This window comes from Chaetodon trifascialis, chromosome 23 (assembly GCF_039877785.1).
Source record: "Chaetodon trifascialis isolate fChaTrf1 chromosome 23, fChaTrf1.hap1, whole genome shotgun sequence".
Classification (NCBI taxonomy): domain Eukaryota; kingdom Metazoa; phylum Chordata; class Actinopteri; order Chaetodontiformes; family Chaetodontidae; genus Chaetodon; species Chaetodon trifascialis.
Genome location: NC_092078.1, coordinates 19534163 through 19555950, shown reverse-complemented (window position 1 = coordinate 19555950; position 21788 = coordinate 19534163). Strand labels below are relative to the sequence as shown.

Here is a 21788-nt window from a genome sequence, read left to right as displayed (position 1 = left end):
TCTCTGAGGGTGCGCCCCGCCACCCTGCGGAGGAAACTCATTTCAGCCGCTTGTATCCGGGACCTTGTTCTTTCGGTCATGACCCAAAGTTCATGACCATAGGTGAGGGTAGGAACGTAGATTGACCAGTAAATCGAGAGCTTCGCCTTTCGGCTCAGCTCCTTCTTCACCACGACAGACCGGTACAGTGACCGCATTACTGCAGCCGCTGCACCCAACCCCAGGCCTGGCTTCAGGGTGGGGCCCCGGTGACGCCAATCTGGGTGACGTACGCTTCCTTGATTTTTTTTCTCTTTCATAAGGGGCTTTTGAACCGCTCTTAGTCTGACCGGTCACCTAGAACCTGTTTGCCTTGGGAGACCCTACCAGAGGCATTAAGCCCCGGACAACATAGCCTCTAGGATCATTCGGGTGCTCAAACTCCTCCACCACGATAAGGTGTCGGTTCAAGGAGGAGTCTTTCAATTATTATATGCACTTATTCACTTACAGTTGATCTATTTTGACATACCATGGTTAAACAGTCAGCAGTCTCTTTGATCCTACAAATGTACAGCTCCAGCAACCAGAAAAAAACAAATTAGAGGGCAACAAGCGTGAAAAAAAGAACAAAACAGCTAAGCTAACAAGCTAATTAGCAAAGGACATTAGGCAACTCACAGGTGAACTCTTCTGCAAAGATGCTTGAAGCTATCCTGACAGACTTCAGGGCAGAAATTTCCTCCCTCCACAAGGAGCTGAGGCAAGAAATGGAGGCTTTACAGTCAGAGACATCAACAAGCCTTCATGGGCTTCACCATGAGATGGGAGAGGAGATAAACAGACAGGAGCAAGCCCAGATGGTCACCGAACAAACCAACATATCCTCACCAACGCTCAAGACCGCATTCAGCAGCTGGGGTGCCTCGAGGAATTGAAACATTAAGAGCTGAAACGACTGAAGGAGAAATGTTTTGATCTCGAAAGCCGGAGTCGGCGCCAAAACTTGAGGTTTGTCGGCATCCCAGAGGGGGCTGAAGGTGCTTGTCCCACAAAGTTTATGGCGGAGCTTATTCCTGAAGTCCTGGGAGAAGATAACTTTCCCTCCCTGGTGGAGATAGACCAAGCCTACTGCTCGCTAGTGCCAAAACCGAAAAATGGAGCCCGACCAAGACCATTCATCGTTCAGCTGCATTGGTATGCACAAAATGAGAACATTGTGGGTCTCACAAAAGGCAAGGGCTCCCTCCCCTACCGGGGCACACAGACACACATCTACCCAGACCTGCTGGCTGAGGTGAGCAAGCTCTGGGCTACTTTCAGTGGAATAAAGGCAAAGCTCTGGGAGGCCAAGATCGACTACAACCTCTACTACCTGGTGGTCCTTGCTCTCAACCTGCAGACAACTTGCTTTTAAACCCCCACAAATCTATTCCGAACACCATGTCTATTTTAAATGAATATGGTGAGATTTCTGGTTACAAATGAAATCACTCTGAGTGAGCTTTTCCTAATCAAGTCTGCACAGAGCCTCTCATATTCTCACTTCCCGTTCAAAATAATGACAAACTCTTTTAGGTATTTGGGTGTGGTGGTGAGAAGGAGTATGGCTGGTCTCTTTGCTGCAAGCTTTGAGCCGCTGCTTGAACGTACTGTTCATAATCTGGAAATGTGGTCCCATCTCTATATCACCCTGGCAGGTAGAACCAATGCTATAAAAATTAGTGTCCTTCCAATTCAATTCAATTCAATTCAATTCAATTCAATTCAATTTTTTTATTTGTATAGCGCCAAATCACAACAGAAGTTGTCTCAGGACACTTTCCATATAGAGCTGGTACAGACCAAGCTCTTTTATCTACAAAGAAACCAACAACTCCCCCATGAGCAAGCACTTGGCGACAGTGGCGAGGAAAAACTTCCTTTTAACAGGCAGAAACCTCGAGCAGAACCAGACTCTGGGTGGGCGGCCATCTGCCTCGACCGGTTGGGTGAGAGAGGAAGAGCAAGAGAGAGAGACAGACAGACAGACAGACAGACAGACAGACAGACAGACAGACAGACAGACAGACAGACAGAAATGCAGTCAGAGAGAGAGAGAGACAGAGAGACAGAGAGACAGACATGCAATCACAGTAACAGTGACAGTGGATGTAATAACAGCAGTAGCAGTTGCAGTGGATGTCAGGCAGGGCCAAGGCAGGAGACGCAGCTGAAATCCACAATCCAGATTCAGCCACTGTCCATGGGAACCTGCAAGACGACAAAGCACAGAGACTCCGGGGAAGGAGCTAAGTTAGTAACACGCCGTGGTAGGACATGAGAGCGTGTGGATGGAGAGGGACAGAAGGACAGAGGAGCTTGGTGTATCTTTGGATGTCCCCCGACAGTCTAATCCTATAGCAGCATAACTAGGGGCTGGTCCAGGACAAGCCTGAGCCAGCCCTAACTATAAGCTTTATCAAAAAGGAAAGTTTTAAGCCTACTTTTAAATGTAGAGACAGTGTCTGCCTCCCGGACAAAGACTGGAAGATGGTTCCACAGGAGAGGAGCTTGATAGCCAAATGCTCTGACTCCTGTTCTGCTTTTTGAGACTTTAGGAACCATAAGTAGATCTGCATTCTGGGAACGCAGTGTTCGAGTAGGGCAATAAGGTACTATGAGCTCTTTAAGATAAGAAGGTGCCTGGCCATTTATGGCTTTGTAAGTAAGGAGGAGAATTTTAAACTCTATTCTAAACTTTAGCCTTCCAAAATTTTTATTTATTTTTATTTTATTTTATTTATTTCAAACTAGTCCTCTTGTAATACAGAAGTCTTTTTTCACAAACCTTGACAAAATTATTTCTAATTTCATATGGAATAAAAAGATACTTAGAATTATGTACAGCAGCCGAAATCAGGTGGAGGGTTGGGACTACCTCATTTTCAGTTTTATTATTGGTCGTGTAATATTTGTGCTTTCATTTTGGGTTCAGTTTGATAAGCAGGACGAGAATCCTTTTTGGGCACAAATGGAACATAATTGCTGTGGTTTGACATCTTTGACTGCCCTCTTGTTTTCTCTAATGCCTTTATCATTGCACTATGTTAAGAACAACCCCGTTGTAACCCAATCTTTGAAAATATGGTCTGCTGTGAGAAAACAGTATGGTTGGCATAATGGTTCCCTGCTTGCTCTTGTCTATTCAAGCCACCTTTTATCCCCGTTCATTACGGATGATTCTTTTGACATTTGGAAATGCAATGGCAGAATCAATATGAAAGCTCTATTCATAGATAAAATATTTCCCACCTTTTTAGAATTACGGAAGAAATTTCATTTACCACAATCACATTTATTCAAGTTCTTCCAGATTCGTAGTTATGTTAAAACGAACACACTCTCTTATCCCAATCTGTCTGAGTCCCTTTTGGAAACCCCTTTCAAACCCTCAAAGAGGGGAGCTATTTCCTTCATTTATAATTTCTTGTCCGATCAACAAAGCCTATCACTAGAATTTATAAAGTCTGCATGGGAGGGTGATTTGGAAATGACGTTGACAGTGGAGCAATGGAAAAGAGCCCAAGAAGGGGTGCACACAGCCTCAATCTGTGCCCAACATGGCCTCATTTAGTGTTGTTTTTGGCGGCCTGTTTTAATTTTTGTCTTAGTCTAGTCTTTGTGTCAAGCTGTCATTTTAGTTTTTATTAGTTTTAGTCACGTTCATACTCTTTTTAGTCTAGTCAAGTTTCAGTCGACAAAAAGTCTGAGCATTTTAGTCTTATTTTAGTCAGAATTATCCATGACTATTTTCATCTTAGTTTACAACTGATGACATTTTAGTCTAGTTTTAGTCAATGAAAATTGTAGTCTCTTTTTAGTAATGCAATTCTATTTAACTCAGTCAATATAGTATCTAGTAGTATAGATGTAATCAAAATTCTCTCTTAGTCAAACCCATTTCACAATTCAAATAAGGTTGTCTTATTATTATTATATTGTTACCTTATAGACTCAAGAATACATCCATTCCAGACACGAAGACGCTCTGATTTGAGTTCACTACATATTTATTTTACCAACCAGCTGGTCGGCCATTGGTCCCGTTCTCTGTGTCAACTGTCTGTCGTTAACGTTAACCTACCGCAGCTGCATCTTCTAAATAATGCCGCGAGTGGGAACTAATGCTGTGACATCGCATGTGACTGTGCAGTGCGACCTGATGCAGCCGCTGGCACATTGATTCTGGCTCCTAATTTACATACCTACTGGAGCTCAATTTTTAATACACTATCAGAAGTTTTCAAAATGGTGGTTCAGCCATGATAGCCATTTTTGGCATAGTGGGAGAGAATAAAAATCTTTCTGGAACCAACCTGAAAATAACAAAATTTGTTCGCATGAAAACTGATTCTTATTAATTGGAAAAACCCTCAGCCACTGAGCTGGACTCAGTGACTGTGGGAGATTATACAGTTCCATAAACTCAAAAAGTTGAGGTCCACAGTTGGCTCCTCGGTTAACTTTGAGAAAAATTGGAAGCCTTTCCTGGACTATATTAGAACTAGGCTTTAATTCCCCTTTTCTTAAAAGCTCCCCAGATGTAATGAACTTCCACAACGTATCTGCAAAATGTAAATGCTTGCTTGTTTGTTTGTTTTGTCTTGTTTTTGTTACCATGTCTATTTCTGTACTTGTTTTTTTGTACAGTCCTTCTATGTTGAGCTGTTATTTTTTCTTGAAAAAGCCAATAAAAATATAAAATAAATAAATAAATAAAATAGCACAAAATAACAAAAAAGGAAAAGAGTCTGAAGCAAAAGTTTGAGCATGCTGTCACTACATAAGACCAACATTCATTCTTCCTTGCAAAAGGGTTCAAGTTCTGTGAGGTGCTTTGGCTGTCTTGCATACACTGCTCTTTTGAGGTCTATTCATAGATTTTCAACAATGTTTAGGTCAGAGAACTCTGAGGGCCATGGCAAAGCCTTCACCTTCTGCCTCTAACCTCATAGAAAGATAAATGAAACACTATGTGTCACTAGGAATGTGGACTTTGATGTGAGTTTGATGGATTATGACTTTTGACTTTTCTATCCCCATTTCTCTGCCAATGAGAAAGGAGAGGATGGAATTATGGTGAATCAGTTAGAGAGGAGACAGTGGAGTTATGGTGAAGCAATAAGGGAGGAGAGGGTGGAGTTAGCATGAACCAAAGGGCATGGGCAGAGTTTTTCCAAAACAATGACTGGATTAAGTGAAAATGAGACCATTTTTTAGTCTGAAAAATCTAACCATGACCAAGAGAACAGCCAATTCTCTGGTGATCTGTGAGATGCCTGTGACAAGCTCTCAAGAACCAACACCAGGGGACACACTCAAGAAACAAATATTGAATTTGTGCCGGATCCAGACACCTTCGGCTGATACTCTTCAGGAGGAATGGGCTTTAGAAGCGGGTTGTGTCTTGGGGTACATATTCAACAATAGTGCAAATTAACTGTTTATACTAGTTGGAGGATGGGGAAGTTTTTGGACCTCTCACTGTGAAATCTATGTACACATCATCGGACTGGGTGGTATTAACTGATGTGGCTTACTCTGGCTTAGAGCAACAATCAAGATTCAAGATTCAAGAAGCTTTATTTATCCCGAGGGAAATTGCTGTGCAGCAGTTGCGATACAAAGTGGAGAAGTAGTACGAGTAAGAGGATAGATAAAACGCACAACTAAATGCAACAAAGTGCAAGGCACAATTAGAATAATATAGCATGAATAAGGTGAAGAATAACGGAGTAACTAAACACACTAAATGCAACACTGAATGCAACAAAAGACAGTTAACGTAGGTATATATAATATACAACAATACGCACTGTGACAGTAGTTGCATGAATTGAAATATAAACTGAAATATGAAAATTGAATATAAATGAAATATAACAAGTACAGTCTAAACATGTAGCAGCGTAACCACAGTAGAATAAAATTAAGTGATAAAGTGATGTGATGAGCAAGAATTAAAGTGAGTGAGTGATTGTTTAAAGTGATGACAGTGATAAAATATGGTAGTAGATAAAAATAAGAAATAAAAATAAAATACAGCAGCAATAAGACAGAATGTCATTATTCTCAATAATGAACCCAGTCTCTGAATAAAGTGACAGTGAAGATAATGGTAAGGTGACAGGTGACACAGAGTCTCTACAGTCCCTCCCGCGGCCAGAGGTAGATGAGTTGAACAGTCTGATGGCCATAGGAAGGAAAGACTTCCTCTGGCGTTCAGTGTTACATCCGGGGGGAATGAGTCTGTTGCTGAAGGTGCTTCTACTCGAAGTTAGCACCTTGTGGAGAGGGTGAGCATTGTTATCCAGGATACTATGCAGTTTACACAGCATCCTCCTCTCAGACACCACTGCCAAGGAGTCCAATTGTACCCCCAGGACAGAGCCAGCCTTCCTTATGATCCTGCTGATCCTGTTGGTGTCTGCTGCCCTCAGCCTGCTGCCCCAGCACACAACACCATAGAAGATGGCACTGGCTACCACCGACCAGTAGAACCAGTAGTAGTGGTAGAACATCCTCAGCATGATGTTACACACGTTGAATGACCGGAGCCTCCTCAGGAAATAGAGTCGACTCTGGCCCTTCTTGTAGACAGCCTCAGTGTTCTTGGCCCAGTCCAGTTTATTGTCCAGGTGTACTCCGAGGTATTTGTAATCCTGCACAACATCAACAGGCACACCGTTGATGGAAATGGGTGTGGGGGCCGATTTCCTCCTGCGGAAATCCACCACCAGCTCCTTTGTCTTGGTGGTGTTGAGATGCAGATGGTTAGTCTTGCACCACTCGACGAAGGAGTCCACAACGCCCCTGTACTCCTCCTCCTTCCCCTCACTGACACAGCCAACAATTGCAGAATCGTCCGAAAACTTCTGCAGGTGGCAGGACTCAGAGAGGAACTGAAAGTCCGAGGTGTACAGGGTGAACAGAAAGGGCGAAAGAACAGTTCCCTGGGCAGCCCCAGTGCTGCTGACCACAGTGTCAGACACGCAGTCCTGCAGTCTGACATACTGTGGTCGATCTGTCAAATAGTTTGTAATCCAGGAAACCAGGGGAGGGTCCACCAGCATCGCCTCCAGCTTTCTCCCCAGCAGGGCAGGCCGGATGGTGTTGAATGCACTGGAGAAGCAAACAGCTGAGCAGACACAAATAAACAAACAAACAAACAAACTCGCACATCCACAGAAAAGGAACCTGCAACAACAGAAACACAGACGCAAACAATCCTGCAGGAGTGGAATTTCGACCCCAGATAGTACGACCAGTCAAGCCGTCAGGTTTTCTGCAGGAAAGGAACACTCGGACGAAATTGTCTTGTCGACTATTTCAGTTACTCTTGGTTGAAAATCATAGGTGAAAAAGTAGCAAAGCTTAAGGCTCTGTTCCTAAGGAGTCAGATCTCAAGAGACAGCTGACAGACTGTGAAAAAACCATGTCTTCCCCCTTTATTCTACCATCACCACCAGCTGGAAGCACGCGAGAGCCTCTGACTCTCCCTACTATTGCAGCGAATGGCTCCTACCCTTCTACACCACCCATCATCACTGCAGGCTTGGAGTCCACATACTTGTCTCGTCCCATGCCGTCATAGTCTGTCCAGTCTGGGAGCCTGGATAGTACTCCTTAGTGGGATATGTATCATCCTCCTTTTCCACTGTCCTCAGCCAAATGGCAATTGTCCTCTTCTACAGCGTTCTCAGGGTGCATGGCATTTCCGAGGCCTTTCTTCGCCATCTCAAATGACGAGATGCATCAGAGAGAAAATCATAAAAATAAATAACTTATTGATCGTAGAATACATTAGATCAAGGCATTGGAAGAAGCTGAGGACTTCTGGAAGGGAATTCATTAATGATTGAAAATGGGTAATTATTGTAGAAGACACATATATGGAGGAACATGTAGTTATCTGTCAGCCAACTTTTTATCAGAGATGTTGAAGTCAGTAGACTAGAAGATATTTTGGGTATCGTTCAATCCCATTCTCTAAGGCTGTAAGGCCTTTGCCTCTAATTTAAAAGACAGACCTGAAAAGTTACAAACCAATGCTGGCAAAGAATTCTTTAACAAGAGTTTTAAGGTGTTGATGAAGAAGTATTCATCTTTTTTCAACAGCCAGCAATCTGTCTGTGATCGAAAGATATAATTATACTGAAAACTCAAATGTGGAGGTACTTTATGGCTAAAAACAGCCATAGATACATAAATATCTAACCGGGATACTCAAAGCTTCCCATCTGCAACAGGGTTATGATGGAGACCCTATTGATTGGACGCTTTACAAAGCACAGTTGCAAAGCATTTTGAGCCATCAAGGGTGAAAAACAGATTTTAATAGTTGGAAAAACTATAAGCAGCTGGGTCAATAAATGTTAGTGATAAATATAATTTACAATATTATATATATTTATTTTCAAAAGAGAAAATTAATTCAGACTGGAGATCAAAGTGCTGCACGGTGGCGCAGCAGGTAGTGCGCATGCCTCACAGCAAGAAGGTTGCCGGTTCAATCCCCGGGTCAGGCTCTCTGTGTGAAGTTTGCATGTTCTTCCCGTGCATGCGTGGGTTCTCTCCGGGTACTCCGGCTTCCTCCCACAGACCAAAAACATGCTCATTAGGTTAATTGATGACTCTAAATTGTCCGTAGGTGTGAGTGTGAGTGTGAATGTTTGTTTGTCCTTGCATGTGGCCCTGCAATCGGCTGGCGACCGATTCAGGGTGTACCCCGCCTCTCGCCCATTGTAGCTGGGATAGGCGGTATAGATAATGGATGGATGGAGATCAAAGTCATGTACCCTTTTTTTTTTTCACCTATGGCTTTTATATTGGGCATGAAACCAGGAGAAAGTTTGAAGAATCAAAGTTTGAAGTTTGATTCAGCGGATATAAAGGTGGAGATTTATCACCTCTACTGCTATAGCGACACAGGCGGTGAGGCACCAGCTGGTAGGGGACACATGCACGCTGTTCTTGAGATTTGTGGTTATACAAGGGACGTATGGTGGCGTCATGACACAGTAGTTTAACCCTACTAACTGACCTGTGGTCAAGAAACTGATTGAAAACATTCATATTCAGACTAAAACTGATCAAAACACACTTAACCCTTAAATTTTACCTTAGGAAGACTATTGTGAAGTTCCACTTCATACCTTAAGAAACCTTTGCCACCTCTGTGACAAAATGATGCACATGCAGCAATGGCTGAATCCTTGTCGACATCTGACTTATTATGAAAATGGAGTGGGCAGCACTCTCCCCTTATTAAGGGTCACCCAAAGCTAGCATCTGTATTTTCAAAATGAAAAAAATGTTTTATCATCACTAAAACTGGCTGCCATAAACATCATTTCAATGGTGGTAAGGCACGCTGTCAGTAAAATAAGCGGCCGACTGGACAAGGGGTCTCAAGAAGGATCCAGCAGTAAAATGATTCTGACTAGAAAAGCGAGGAAGAGGCTGCCGGGGCTGGAATGTCGAAACACTCCAAAGTTGGATATACATTTGATTAACAAAACAGGAGCTCTAATCGTGAAGCCTGTCTCCAAAAGTCATTCTTGAGGTTCAAGTCAGTGTCTCTCAGCTTTGCTTTCGTCAACGAAAATTATGACTAAATATCGTCGTCAACAAACCTTTATCACATGACATAACTAAATATATAATGTGATATCATTGAGGAATAAAAACGAGACTAAATGTGGTTTACAAAACAAAAACTCTAGTAAAATGTCTCTTCATTTTCGTTGACTAAAACGAAACGAGACAAAATGTTCTATATAAAAGTCAAAAAAAGAATAAAGTCAAGCACTGACTTCAGCTCATCAGGCGTCTTCTTCCCTGCAAGCACCTCCCGATGGATGCTCCAGTGTGTCCATTGCATCTTAGGTGCCACCTCCTGAATCCGGGCTGCCACTCCGCTGTGGTGGCCTGTCATCGCCCTGGCGCCATTGGTCTCCGACTCCGACACACTTTTTCCAATCGAGTCCGTTCTCTTGCATGAAGGTGTTCAGTTGCTGGAATATGTGATCGGCTGTAGTTCTGGTCTCCAGTGGTTGGCAGAACAGAAAATCCCGCTGAGCTGCACCATCGCACTCGTATCTGACGTACACAAGCAAATTAGCCAAATCTGCAACATGCGCTCAGTCATTGTCTTTTTAACGTTATCTGCCATGATCCGTATTCTCCGTGACACTGTGCCCTTGAAAGTGGCACCAAGTTTAACTGTTTAGCAACTTTTTCCCCACACATGATGTGTGTAATTTCTTTGGCTAATGGCAGACACAGTTGCTCGCCAATCGTGTGTGGCTTCACTATACGGAGGCTGGCACAGTTTGAAGGTGCCTATGCTTTGGCTGTGGATGTAACACAGGAATGCATTGTGGACTTCTTCAGCTCGTGCCACTTTCTTAGAAAAAAATCCAATGGTTTATCTTTCAGTGCTGTGTGTTTGGTTAAAAGGTGCCGTTTGAGGTGCACTGGTTTCATGGATTCATTGCTGAGGACTTCACCACATACCACACACTGGGGCCTTGGCTCTTCGTCGGTCCCGTGCCAACTAAATCCAAATTTGAGGTAACTGGAGTCATATTTCCTGACTGCTTTGCGGCACTTGGTGCTAGTGGGTGCTGTGGATACTTCAGTGGCACCTCTCGAGTAGCCGCTAGCACTTGTGCTCGGTTCGTTGTCGTCGTCCTCTTCATTTTCATGGCGGCTGCCTGAAATATTGAATTGTGAAATGGGTTTGACTGAAAGAAAATTTTGGTTTCGTCTATACTACTAGATACTATATTGACTGGGTTAAATAGAATTGCATTACTAAAAAGAGACTAAAATACAATTTTCACTGACTAAAACTAGACTAAAATGTCATCAGTTTTCGTTGACTAAAACTAGACAAAAATAGTCACAGATAATTCTGACTAAAATAAGACTAAAATGCTCAGACTTTTAGTTGACTGAAACTTGACTAGACTAAAAAAAGTATGAACGTGACTAAAACTAATAAAAACTAAAATGACAGCTTGACACAAAGACTAGACTAAGACAAAAATTAGAACAGGCCGCCAAAAACAACACTACTATCAGCCAAGCAAAAGATAATGATGAGGAACTAGATGAGGAGGATGACTGAAGGTTGAAGAATACTAAAACGAAAAAGGATAAATGCTTTTTTTTTTTTTTTTTTTGAAAAATACTTTATTTTCAATTTTATTATTAGTGTTTATACAATGTTACAGAGTTAAGTGAGAAGTTCCACGCTCAAGAGCATATTTCCCTGGCTGTAGAAAACAGCTTGTGTTTGTTTGTGCAGGTGTGTGAGCTGGACATCATCTTTAATTTTGAGAAGGCCTACTTCATTCTAGATGAGTTCCTGATGGGAGGAGAGATCCAGGACACGTCTAAGAAGAGCGTCCTCAAGGCTATTGAACAAGCAGACCTACTGCAGGAGGTAACCTGGGCTTCACCTCTCACCTCCACCAAGGATGGTTAGGGTTTGGGTTTCTTGTCTTGCTTCTATATTTATCAATTAGCTGGTTATCACAAGATGGAACATACTTCCATGAAATCTGGTAGGAATTATGCCATGCCCTGGGTTATTTCTTATTTCACCATTTTAATTCTACTTAATTCTCTAGTGCATTTTAGGGTTGTCTAAGTATGGGAAACACAGGTCTACAATGAAATACGAGTTTAACCATTTTAAAACGTAAAAAAATGGAAGAAAAAAAAATCGCTATGTGGCTGTCAGGCTGCACGGTGGTGCAGCAGGTAGTGCGCATGCCTCACAGCAAGAAGGTCACAGGTTCGATTCCCAGGTTGGGCCTTTCTGTGTGAAGTTTGCATGTTCTTCCCGTGCATGCGTGGGTTCTCTCCGGGCACTCCAGCTTCCTCCCACAGACCAAAAACATGCTCATTAGGTTGATTGGTGACTCTAAATTGCCCCTAGGTGTGAGTGTGAATGGTTGTGTGTTGGTGCCCTGCGATCGGCTGGCAACTGTTCCAGGGTGTACCCCGCCTCCCGCCTGTTGACAGCCGAGATAGGCTCCGGCCCCCCGCGACCCCGAAAGGGATAAGCGGCATAGAAAATGGATGGATGGATGTGGCTGTCAGTGTTAATATTATGGTGGGCCACCACAAATAAATTAATGCATCAGAAACACTGAATGTGACTTTATGTTTTAGGGTTGCATAATATCATAATGTACGTGATTGAAGAAGGTCTAACTGTAGTGACTCATGTCGGTACCCCTGAGAGCTTGCAGCCCTGAAAAATGTGTTTATGTGTCTATTTGTTATTTTGTAAGTGTAACTGACTTCCTCATTCTAACATATCTGTGTTTTCCTTTACAGGAGGATGAGTCACCCAGGAGTGTTTTGGAGGAAATGGGCTTGGCGTAGTACACAGCAACGTTCTGAGAGACTATAGATAATAAGGCAGAGGGCTGGATGAGAGGGGGTGGGGCAGAAGCTGGTATTGAACATGCTTGGACTGACTGAGCATTGGTTCTGTGTATCTGTGGCTCTGGGGACTGATGTACAGTGTTTAACTGGAGAAGACACTTCATGAAGAACGGATCCTTGCATTGACAAGCCTTTTAGTTGTGTGTGGGTGTGTCTGTCTTTGTGTCTAAGTTTGTGTGTGTGATCTTAGCATGGGAATAGAGGAAATCAGATACATTTACATGTGTGGCTGCTGGGTGGGTTGTGTTTTGAGATTTTTAAAGGGCTCAATCCAGCTTTGCTTATCAGAGAGTTAAAATAAGCACACACAGTGGATGCTGATGTTAGAGTCACAGTGAGGGTGGCAGTTTGATTGATGCAAAGAGCTAGTCAAACAGTCATACCGTGTCATGGTTTGTCAGGTAGTGAATGTGGACTGAGACTTGGTCACAGATTTGGGCAGTTGGACAGAAAAACACTTGAATGACAAAATGACAAGTCTAATCTTATTCTACATTTTTTGTAATTACAACAACTCTCCTGAAAAGACCGAATATAAACCATGTGCTAGTCCATCTCTCATTCCTTTGTGACTTCCCTACTGTTACTGTGGTACTCAGCTCCAAGCACATAGGATCGTACATATTTTAAAACAGCTAATGATAAAAAAAAATAAAAAACAAAACAAAATTATTTTTAACAATTTAAAAAACAAAAAACAAAACAACAGTTCAGCAATCTCCTAAAACAGCTGGACATTGTAGTTTTTACCAAACTTTAACAGGAGGAAATGGAAGTGCATTTGTTGGGACTATTTTCTGCAGCAGATTATGTGCTGTAGTGAGTATTTGGGGCAGCAGGATGGTGTATGTGGGGATTGAGTCTAAAAAAAACTAGTGTGTGTTCATGGTAATTAAGGAACACTGCAACAATATGGCTCACTGATGTGTTTTTGATAGTATTTGAACAACAATGGAGCCCTGTGGCACAGAGGAATTCAATATATCAGGAATATCCCGTACAAATTTTGTTAGTAGAGACATTCAGTGTTGGTTTGGCTAAGCACATCAGATTTGGTGACAATCAGAAAAATATAGATCACCAGACCTTAATTAAAATGCTGTGTTTATGCAATCCTTTTTTCACAGAATTTGTCATTATTCTTATTGGTTATGTATGTGGGAAAATAACATAATGTGCAATGTGAAAACCACTAACAGAATGTCTGTTCCTCCACTGAACTGTGTTTTTATGGATTTCCTCATTCTCACACATTTCAAGTCATGACAGCTAAAGCTGTGTTCAAACTGATGTTCTCTTGTGTAAAGGGTAATTTCACTTAAATTACATTTCTTTGTAGTTTGGTCTCTTGTTCCTACTACTTGCCAACTTAACAGGTCCCCAATTTAATCATATCATGTGATCACCCAGTTTAGAGGAATAACCGAAACTGACTGAAACTGAAATGTATATTGTCATACATAGTGTTGTAAAACTGCATGAGCACACAACCACTTTAAGGTCTACTGTCAAATTTGAAACAGGAAGTAGGTCTGAAATATGAAATGGATGTTTATAGATGATGTTTGATGGCTTGTGTTGATGCCTCATGCATTAAAGCCATGTGGAGGCATTGCGTCTCCAGATTTCAGCAATGAATATATAAGGTGGTTATGATGGATAATCACAACCAATAGGATTGAGGGCGTAAGAAAACAGAATTTTAGTGTGTTTTCAGGCTCTGCGCTCTATATGTGTATATACTACATAATCCAGAGGTGCGGTCAAAACATATACATAAAGCCTATTATTCTAATTATCTGAATGCACTTGATGTTTAAGTAATTTCTATTGAATTTTCTCATAAAGGCATAGTTGTACTGTTTGATATTCAGTCCTGTATTTGTGATTGGCACATCTTACCTAACACAACAGGCACAGGGTGAAAAACTGCATTGTGGATTGTCAATAATGAACCAAAGACATTTGAGATTTGCTTCACAAACTCTTGCTTACATATGAGCCATTAATATGTACTGTCAGTGGACTGATTTACCAGATGAGATGGAAATATCAAGTCTGTCTTATGCAATTTAACGAAGTGCAAATGAGAATCACATCCCACTTGGATTTTCTCTAGATAATTATTAGAATTATTATTATTAGACTAAATTGAATTTTAGACAGGTACAGAACACACATTCAATTCAATTCAATTCAATTCAATTCAATTTTATTTGTATAGCGCCAAATCACAACAGAAGTTGTCTCAGGACACTTTCCATATAGAGCTGGTACAGACCAAGCTCTTTTATCTACAAAGAAACCAACAATTCCCCCATGAGCAAGCACTTGGCGACAGTGGCGAGGAAAAATTTCCTTTTAACAGGCAGAAACCTCGGGCAGAACCAGACTCTGGGAAGGCGGCCATCTGCCTCGAGTGGTTGGGTGAGAGAGGAAGAGCAAGAGAGGGAGAGTGAGACAGACAGACAGAAATGCAGTCAGAGAGAGAGAGACAGACATGCAGTCACAGTAACAGTGACAGTGGATGTAGTAGCAGTTGCAGTGGATGTCAGGCAGGGCCAAGGCAGGAGACGCAGCTGCAATCCACAATCCAGATTCAGCCACTGTCCATGGGAACCTGCAAGACGACAAAGCACAGAGACTCCGGGGAAGGAGCTAAGTTAGTAACACGCCATGGTAGGACATGAAAGCGTGTGGATGGAGAGGGACAGAAGGACAGAGGAGCTTGGTGTATCTTATAAAGGCACATATAAAGGCTTTTCCTGTAAGTGGTGCTTGCGTTGTTGTAAACTGTAAACTGTCATTTGATTTGAACAAAGTTCATGTCTCAAACAGTACTTCACCTGCACAGGCAAAAGTCTGAAAATGTTTTCCACAAAATACAGGTTTGTAGTCGTTGCCTCAGCAATATCACTGAGTTGAGACAGTTCTCTAAGGAGGAATGGGCCAAAATGATTCCAAGCCAATGTGTGGGACTGGTCCACCATAACAGAAAATGCTTGGCTGAACTAATTGCTGCTCAGTGGCACTAGGCACTAATAACAAAGGTTCCCATAAGGGATGCATTCATACCAGTATTGGGTCTATTACTGTGCTCATGTACTTGTATTCGTAAAACTATTCCAATATAGATGCACCCAATACCACTTCATGGCAATATCGCATTAACTTCTTGTCAGTTTAGGACAGACATGTCTATTACAGAAGGTGGCAGTATGTAAAAAAAATAAGCTGCAACATCTAGTGACGAGAAGTCGTTCACTCAAACAGTACCCGCAAGAAGAAGAAGAAGAAATGTGAGAAGGATGGAGGACCAAAAAAGGCTGAAACTTTGTGTAAGTATCTCCAAAAATAGGAGGAGGCTCGATGTACATAATGAAAAGCAAGATTGCTTTTTGTTTATGCCACAGATTTTAGTATATCAAACGAAAGGAAACGTAACAAATCTGCCAAGCATAAGAGCGCCAAATGGGCAGAAACATGCTACACCAATGAATGCATGTATACTATCTGTTTCATCTGTTTTTGTAATCACCCTCTTCTACCAGTCGTTTCACTTGCCGGTAGCCTCTCCTGAAGTGATTGGTACATATTTAAAGTATGTGCTGAATTTATATACCATATTGTGTTTTATATAAAGCAGAGATATTCACCACATTTCACTTTCAACCATTCAACCAATATTCTGAGAAATGGGGTTAAAAATGGCTGCGCGGTGGCGCAGCAGGTAGTGCACGTGCCTCACAGCAACAAGATTGCCGGTTTGATTCCCGGGTCAGGCCTTTCTGTGTGAAGTTTGCATGTTCTTCCCATGCATGCGTGGGTTCTCTCTGGGCACTCCGGCTTCCTCCCACAGACCAAGAACATGCTCATTAGGTTAGTTGGTGACTGTAAAATTGCCCCTAGGTGTGAGTGTGAGTGTGAATGGTTCTGTGTGCCCTGCGATCAACTGGCGACCGGTCCAGGGTGTACCCCGCCTCTCGCCCGTTGACGGCTGGGATAGGCTCCAGCAACCCCCTCAACCCCGAAAGGGATACGCGGTATAGAAAATGGATGGATGGATGGATGGATGGATGGATGGATGGGATTAAAAATCTTTATGTTCTTTCTATAGACTTTTAAGAAAATCTCAGAATTTTGACAATCTCAGAGTTAAAATTGATTCTCTTTCTGTGGCCCTGAAGTCCTAGAATGCTTCAAACAATTTAGTTCGTACTTCTCCGACTACGTCTAAAAGCGAACATGTTTCTAGCTCTTCTCACTGCCCACACTGGAGGGCAGGATAAATAGCCTGCAGTCACCGCCTCTGTCATCTCTCTGTTTCTGTAGCATATCTTGGCATGATGATACATGATGCCATGACAGCTTGCACTTTCAGTCTGTTTTTGATGCCATTTGTATTGTTGTACACATGAAATGATAGAGGTCAATGTCAAACCCTTCCTACTTAACACCTCCATGCATCTGGCCAATTGTTTGAGGTGGGCATAGGTTGTTTGTTTCAGAAAATTAAAAAAAAAATTGGACATAGCTCCCTGATTTAGCTTTCAGAAAGTGGCATCCAGATGTTCAGTGTGCCGACAGGCACTTTTGTTTGAAGCATACTTGTGGTGGAAATTCTTGTGAGCTGAAGGAGGGAGTTCACCAGGAGACTTCAGATGTGTTATGCAGAGGTATTTATTGCAGGCTTGATGCATCAAGGAGAAGTTGATGAGCAACACAATGTCCACAAGTGAACCAAGGTAGTGCCACACCAAATTCTGAAGATGTCTGATCTAATGGGGTGTATTAATACCCCCAATGTCACATGTTTTCCCTTTTATTCCTTGAACTATTTCCTTATTATGGATATTCTGCACCCTCCTTCTACATTTCTGGTACTCTATTGGATAGTCAAAGCCCAAACAATAGCTCATACCATACTTACGTATGCCCTGACATCCATCCCTCTAACTGAGGACACTTTTGACCTAATTCTCTTAAAATGTCTCCTCGAGCATTCCTCCTTGAATTGGTCCGATATCAGTCTATACAGTTTATCTGTAAGACCTTGGCTACCTCATGAGGAGAGACTTCCTATCTACTGTCTGCTAGAATGGCCTCCAAATATTACGTTAATGTGTCTCTGTCTGAGGCCTCTGTGTTGTCCAACCCTGAGACTTTTGGGCGCCTTACCACAGAAGGCCTGTGATAGAAAATTCCCTCACAATACTGACGCCCTCACATTGTTTGGTAAGTTTAGCATGCACCGACTTGAATTTTTTTTGAGTGGGCTGATGAAAAAATCAAGCAATTATTTTGCTTCTAAATGTTTTATCATTAACCTTGACCTTTGCTGCCCCTTTTCTCTTTCAAAGAGGCATTCTTTTCATGTGTGTTAAATAATATTTTTCTTTCCCACTGGATAAGATTTTAATACCCAGTTTGAACTCTGTCTTTGCTCAATCAACTCATCATATGCAATGTCTTAATCAGTTTGGTGATTGTCTTGTTCATAAATTAATCCATGTAAAAAGTGAATGAAGATTTTGATTTTAAAAATTTAGTTAAAAGTTGTTTGGTTCCTTCAAGGAAGAGAAAATGAAACAGTGCATGGTTGAGAGAGCTGTAGTGGGGCAGATAGTGTAGGAAAGCAGAAACTCATTTTTTCAATCTAATGTTTTACGCGCAAAGGCTATAGGGACTCAATGTGTGAATGTAATTTATAAAGAAAAAGATTTCAAGATAAACAATGTGTTCCTGATGACTTGGAAAAGGTGACTTGTAAAGAAAAAGCAAAGTGGAGTGGTTTGATCTCTGGCCTTGGCAGTCCACATGCTGACATATCCCTGTCAAGATACTGAACCCCAGAATTGCACCTGATGCTGTGCCATTGGTGTGTGTGTGTGTGTGTGTGTGTGTGTGTGTGTGTGTGTGTGTGTGTGTGTGTGTGTGTGTGTGTGTGTGTGTGTTTGAATGGGTAACGCTTGTAATAAGCAGGTAGCTTACTATGAGCGAGCCACCATACGAATGTGTGTGTGAACAGGTGAATGTAGACTTGTTATAAAAGCACTTTAAGTGGTCGTCAGACTAGAGAAGCGCCATACAAATACAGCCATGCTTTAAAGTGTTTTTGGTTGCATCTCGGCATAGTGATGTTAGGATCTGGTAGGTAGGAGATATTAATATCAATAAAATTATTTATGTGAATTAATAATAACGGGCCAGCACCCTGAGATCAGGGACCAACAACCAAACAATGGATACAGTCTTACAAATGGCTGTTCATTTAAAAAGCCAATTTTAGTGACACAGTGAAGGGTTGAATCCGAGCACTGACCTTTGCAACCGGCTGGTACCACAACCCCTATGCACCAATAATCACAGATGAATGCTCTTTAAATGTACGATAGTATTTATTTAACTCCAGCAGTACGGACCAACACTCAATAATCCTTCAGTCAGTAAACACTGATGCTCAAAACGAACCAAAAATAGATCTTAATTGCTTCAGAAAGGCACAATAACAGTCTCTTTATCATACAGAAATTCGGTGTGGGAAGTCAGTTCAGTTCATTTACTATGGCGATGCCAGAAAACTAATACACAACATAACAATCAATATAGCTTGCTGAGTACACAAGGAAAAGTAGCAACTGCAATAATGAGGTCTCTCAGACATCAGTAATAGGACTCGGTAGTCCGTTAATTTCACAATACTGAAAAGCTTATCAGTCATGACATATTAATCAATAAACTGGAACGGTATGGGATCAGGGGGATAGTTTTGCACTGGGTGAAGAGTTATTTAACGGACAGGAGACAATTTGTGAAGTTGGGAGACTTCCTCATACATGAACATTGCTTGTGGCGTCCCCTAGGGTTCAGTACTGGGTCCAAAATGGTTCATCCTTTATCTAAATGACATCTGTAAAGTCCAAGAATGAGCAAGTTCAAACAGCAGTACAAACATATAGGGCTCTATTTTTTAATTCTGCCGCCGGCGCCCATCCGCTTTGCTGATGGGGCATGGCAGCGCAGACTTTGGTATTTTCGTGCACTGCGCTGCCGGCGCAACTACTCCCCCTTCTCATCTCAGTCCCACCCAGCAGCGCAACAAAAGTGGGTTTGACACAGCCGAGTCTAATCTTCACCAATCACACCAGCTCCTTGCCTCACCTTTAAAAACGCTGCTGGCGAGGTGCATGGCAAGTTTTGAGGATGACTGAGCCCGCACAGGAAAGTGTCCGACGCCCAAACTTCTCCCAGGAGGAGACTGACATCACTCATGACTAAATATGAGGTCCACAGATGGTAAATCCTCGTCCTCCTCCTCCTCCTCCTCATCCTCCTCAAGCATTACAAAGATAACATTTGTATTTGAAATGATGTGGGTAACAGCGGACAATGATCATCCCTTATGTTTTTTCCGTGTGTCTGCCTCTCTCTGTCTCTCGAGTGTTCTGAGATAGATGCAGTATATATGCTCTGTAGGATGTTTCTGGTTGGCACAGTGACATTAATGGATTAGTTTGCGCTGCACGAAAATACCACTGCGCGGGGTATGCACCCTGCGCCATGGTGGCGGCGTAATCGAAAGTAGAGCCCTATGTGGTCACAAAAAAATTAAAAAGGTAGGATTAAATAAGCTTTTGCTCCTTCCTACTCCTTTTCGAACATGCTAATATTGTTTCGTTTGTTTTGATTCTGCTGTTTTACATTGCTTTTACATGCTTGAAATAAAGCCTTCATTCATTCATTATACAACAATGATGCTTATATTAACACTATCATTAACCTACTTGAGATCGCTTTTGGAGCAATTAACGTATGTTTTAGTCCATCCAGTGCGTACAGTGTTCCTTCGAGGCATAGAAGTATCCTTCTTGAAGAAACAGTTAATCCATGTCTTCTTTCTGCAGGTAAAATCTGGTTGCCAGATACGCAAACAGCAAACCACCCAACAGAGGAGTGAGGTGTGCTGATTCTTATATTCATGATGTCATGGCAGTGACATGGGTTTTGTAACTCACATCTTAAGGGAAACCAAAATTTGTATTTAGACCAAATTTGACACTCAGGTGTGATTTGTAAAGCTTGACATGATCTTGGCGGTATTCCTTTGTACTTTGTCCTGGGTTCTTGTCAGGGTTTTGGTTGAAGCCTTTCATCCAAGTGGCGAGATCCCAGCACTAAACTGACAACTCTGTCCAATTCCACAGACTGCAGGAGTTGCTGCTGCAATAGTATTTTTTCTCTAGACCTGGGGACAAAATAGAATCAAATGCCAGTATCCTGCAATTTCCTACAGAACAAAGTTTTGTTGCTACTTGGTGTGGGGTTATTTCAGTTGATACCTTAAAAGTAGCACATACCGATACCCACTCCCAATGAGTATAGGGCAGAGCAAGGGCCATTGGGCCAGTACTCAACCAACAAATGGTGCAACTCACTTGGCCAGTGAGGGACATACTTTGCCATCTACACCAATAAGCGTGCTGTGTTGGACCCATAACCACATCCACCAGCAATGTCACTGTGTCCTGACATGAAATCTGAATTACAGTTCCACATCACTGCAGCAAAATGAGAAGTTGAACCACTAACAAAAACAAGGTTTCAGGATCTTAAGGGATAGGTACACATTTTTCCAAGTCTGTCTTAGAACAACACTGACATGTCCATCAATAAATTAAAAAAAGTTATCAGTTGTATTGTACTTAATGTGATTTCAATGTAAGTGAAAGCAGACAAAATCGCAGGGCAAAGCAGTCTTATATAGCACATTTTAAAATTTACATAGTGTCCTTCAACAAAAGGAAGCAGCTCCATCAGGCAGAAAAGTAATAATAACTAGACAAATTTCCCTCGGCAGGAAATTTGGAGAGTGATACATTGCGCAAACGCCGGGCTGTGTTGCTGACAGAGGTCAGTGTCCAGTACTAAAAACACAATGCGAAGCTAACATTAGCATGTCAAAAAACACATTGAGAAGGTAGCAAACACCATTAGAATGCCTTTGCCAATCATTTTAACGTGGTAGCATATTAGCATTAGCATGCTAACATTAGCATGTCAAATAACACATTAAAAACATCTGAACCACCATTAGAACGCAATGAACATTCATTTTAACGTATGTTAGCATGTTAGCACAACAACCCGACATCAATAGTCAAACCTCCATGCACCAACAAGTTCATAGGACCTCATGTTAGCATTAGCATGTTAGCATTGTGGCTAACGTTAACAGGCCAACATCACTCATTACATTACATTTCAGCTTTGCTGTGGCTGGTTAGCAAGCCACTGCAGAGCTT

General features: G+C 42.0%; 1 protein-coding gene across 1 annotated transcript in view; it reads left to right on the top strand.

Moving 5' to 3' along the window:
- The window catches only part of ap1s1 (adaptor related protein complex 1 subunit sigma 1), a 34805-nt gene extending 21206 nt beyond the window's left edge, over positions 1-13599 (top strand). The window contains exons 4-5 of the mRNA XM_070993495.1: positions 11336-11473; positions 12376-13599. Of these exons, the coding sequence (XP_070849596.1) occupies positions 11336-11473; positions 12376-12423 (186 nt within the window). The 3' untranslated portion in view covers positions 12424-13599. The remainder of the gene's footprint in view (positions 1-11335; positions 11474-12375) is intronic.
- The last annotated feature ends 8189 nt before the right edge of the window (positions 13600-21788 follow it).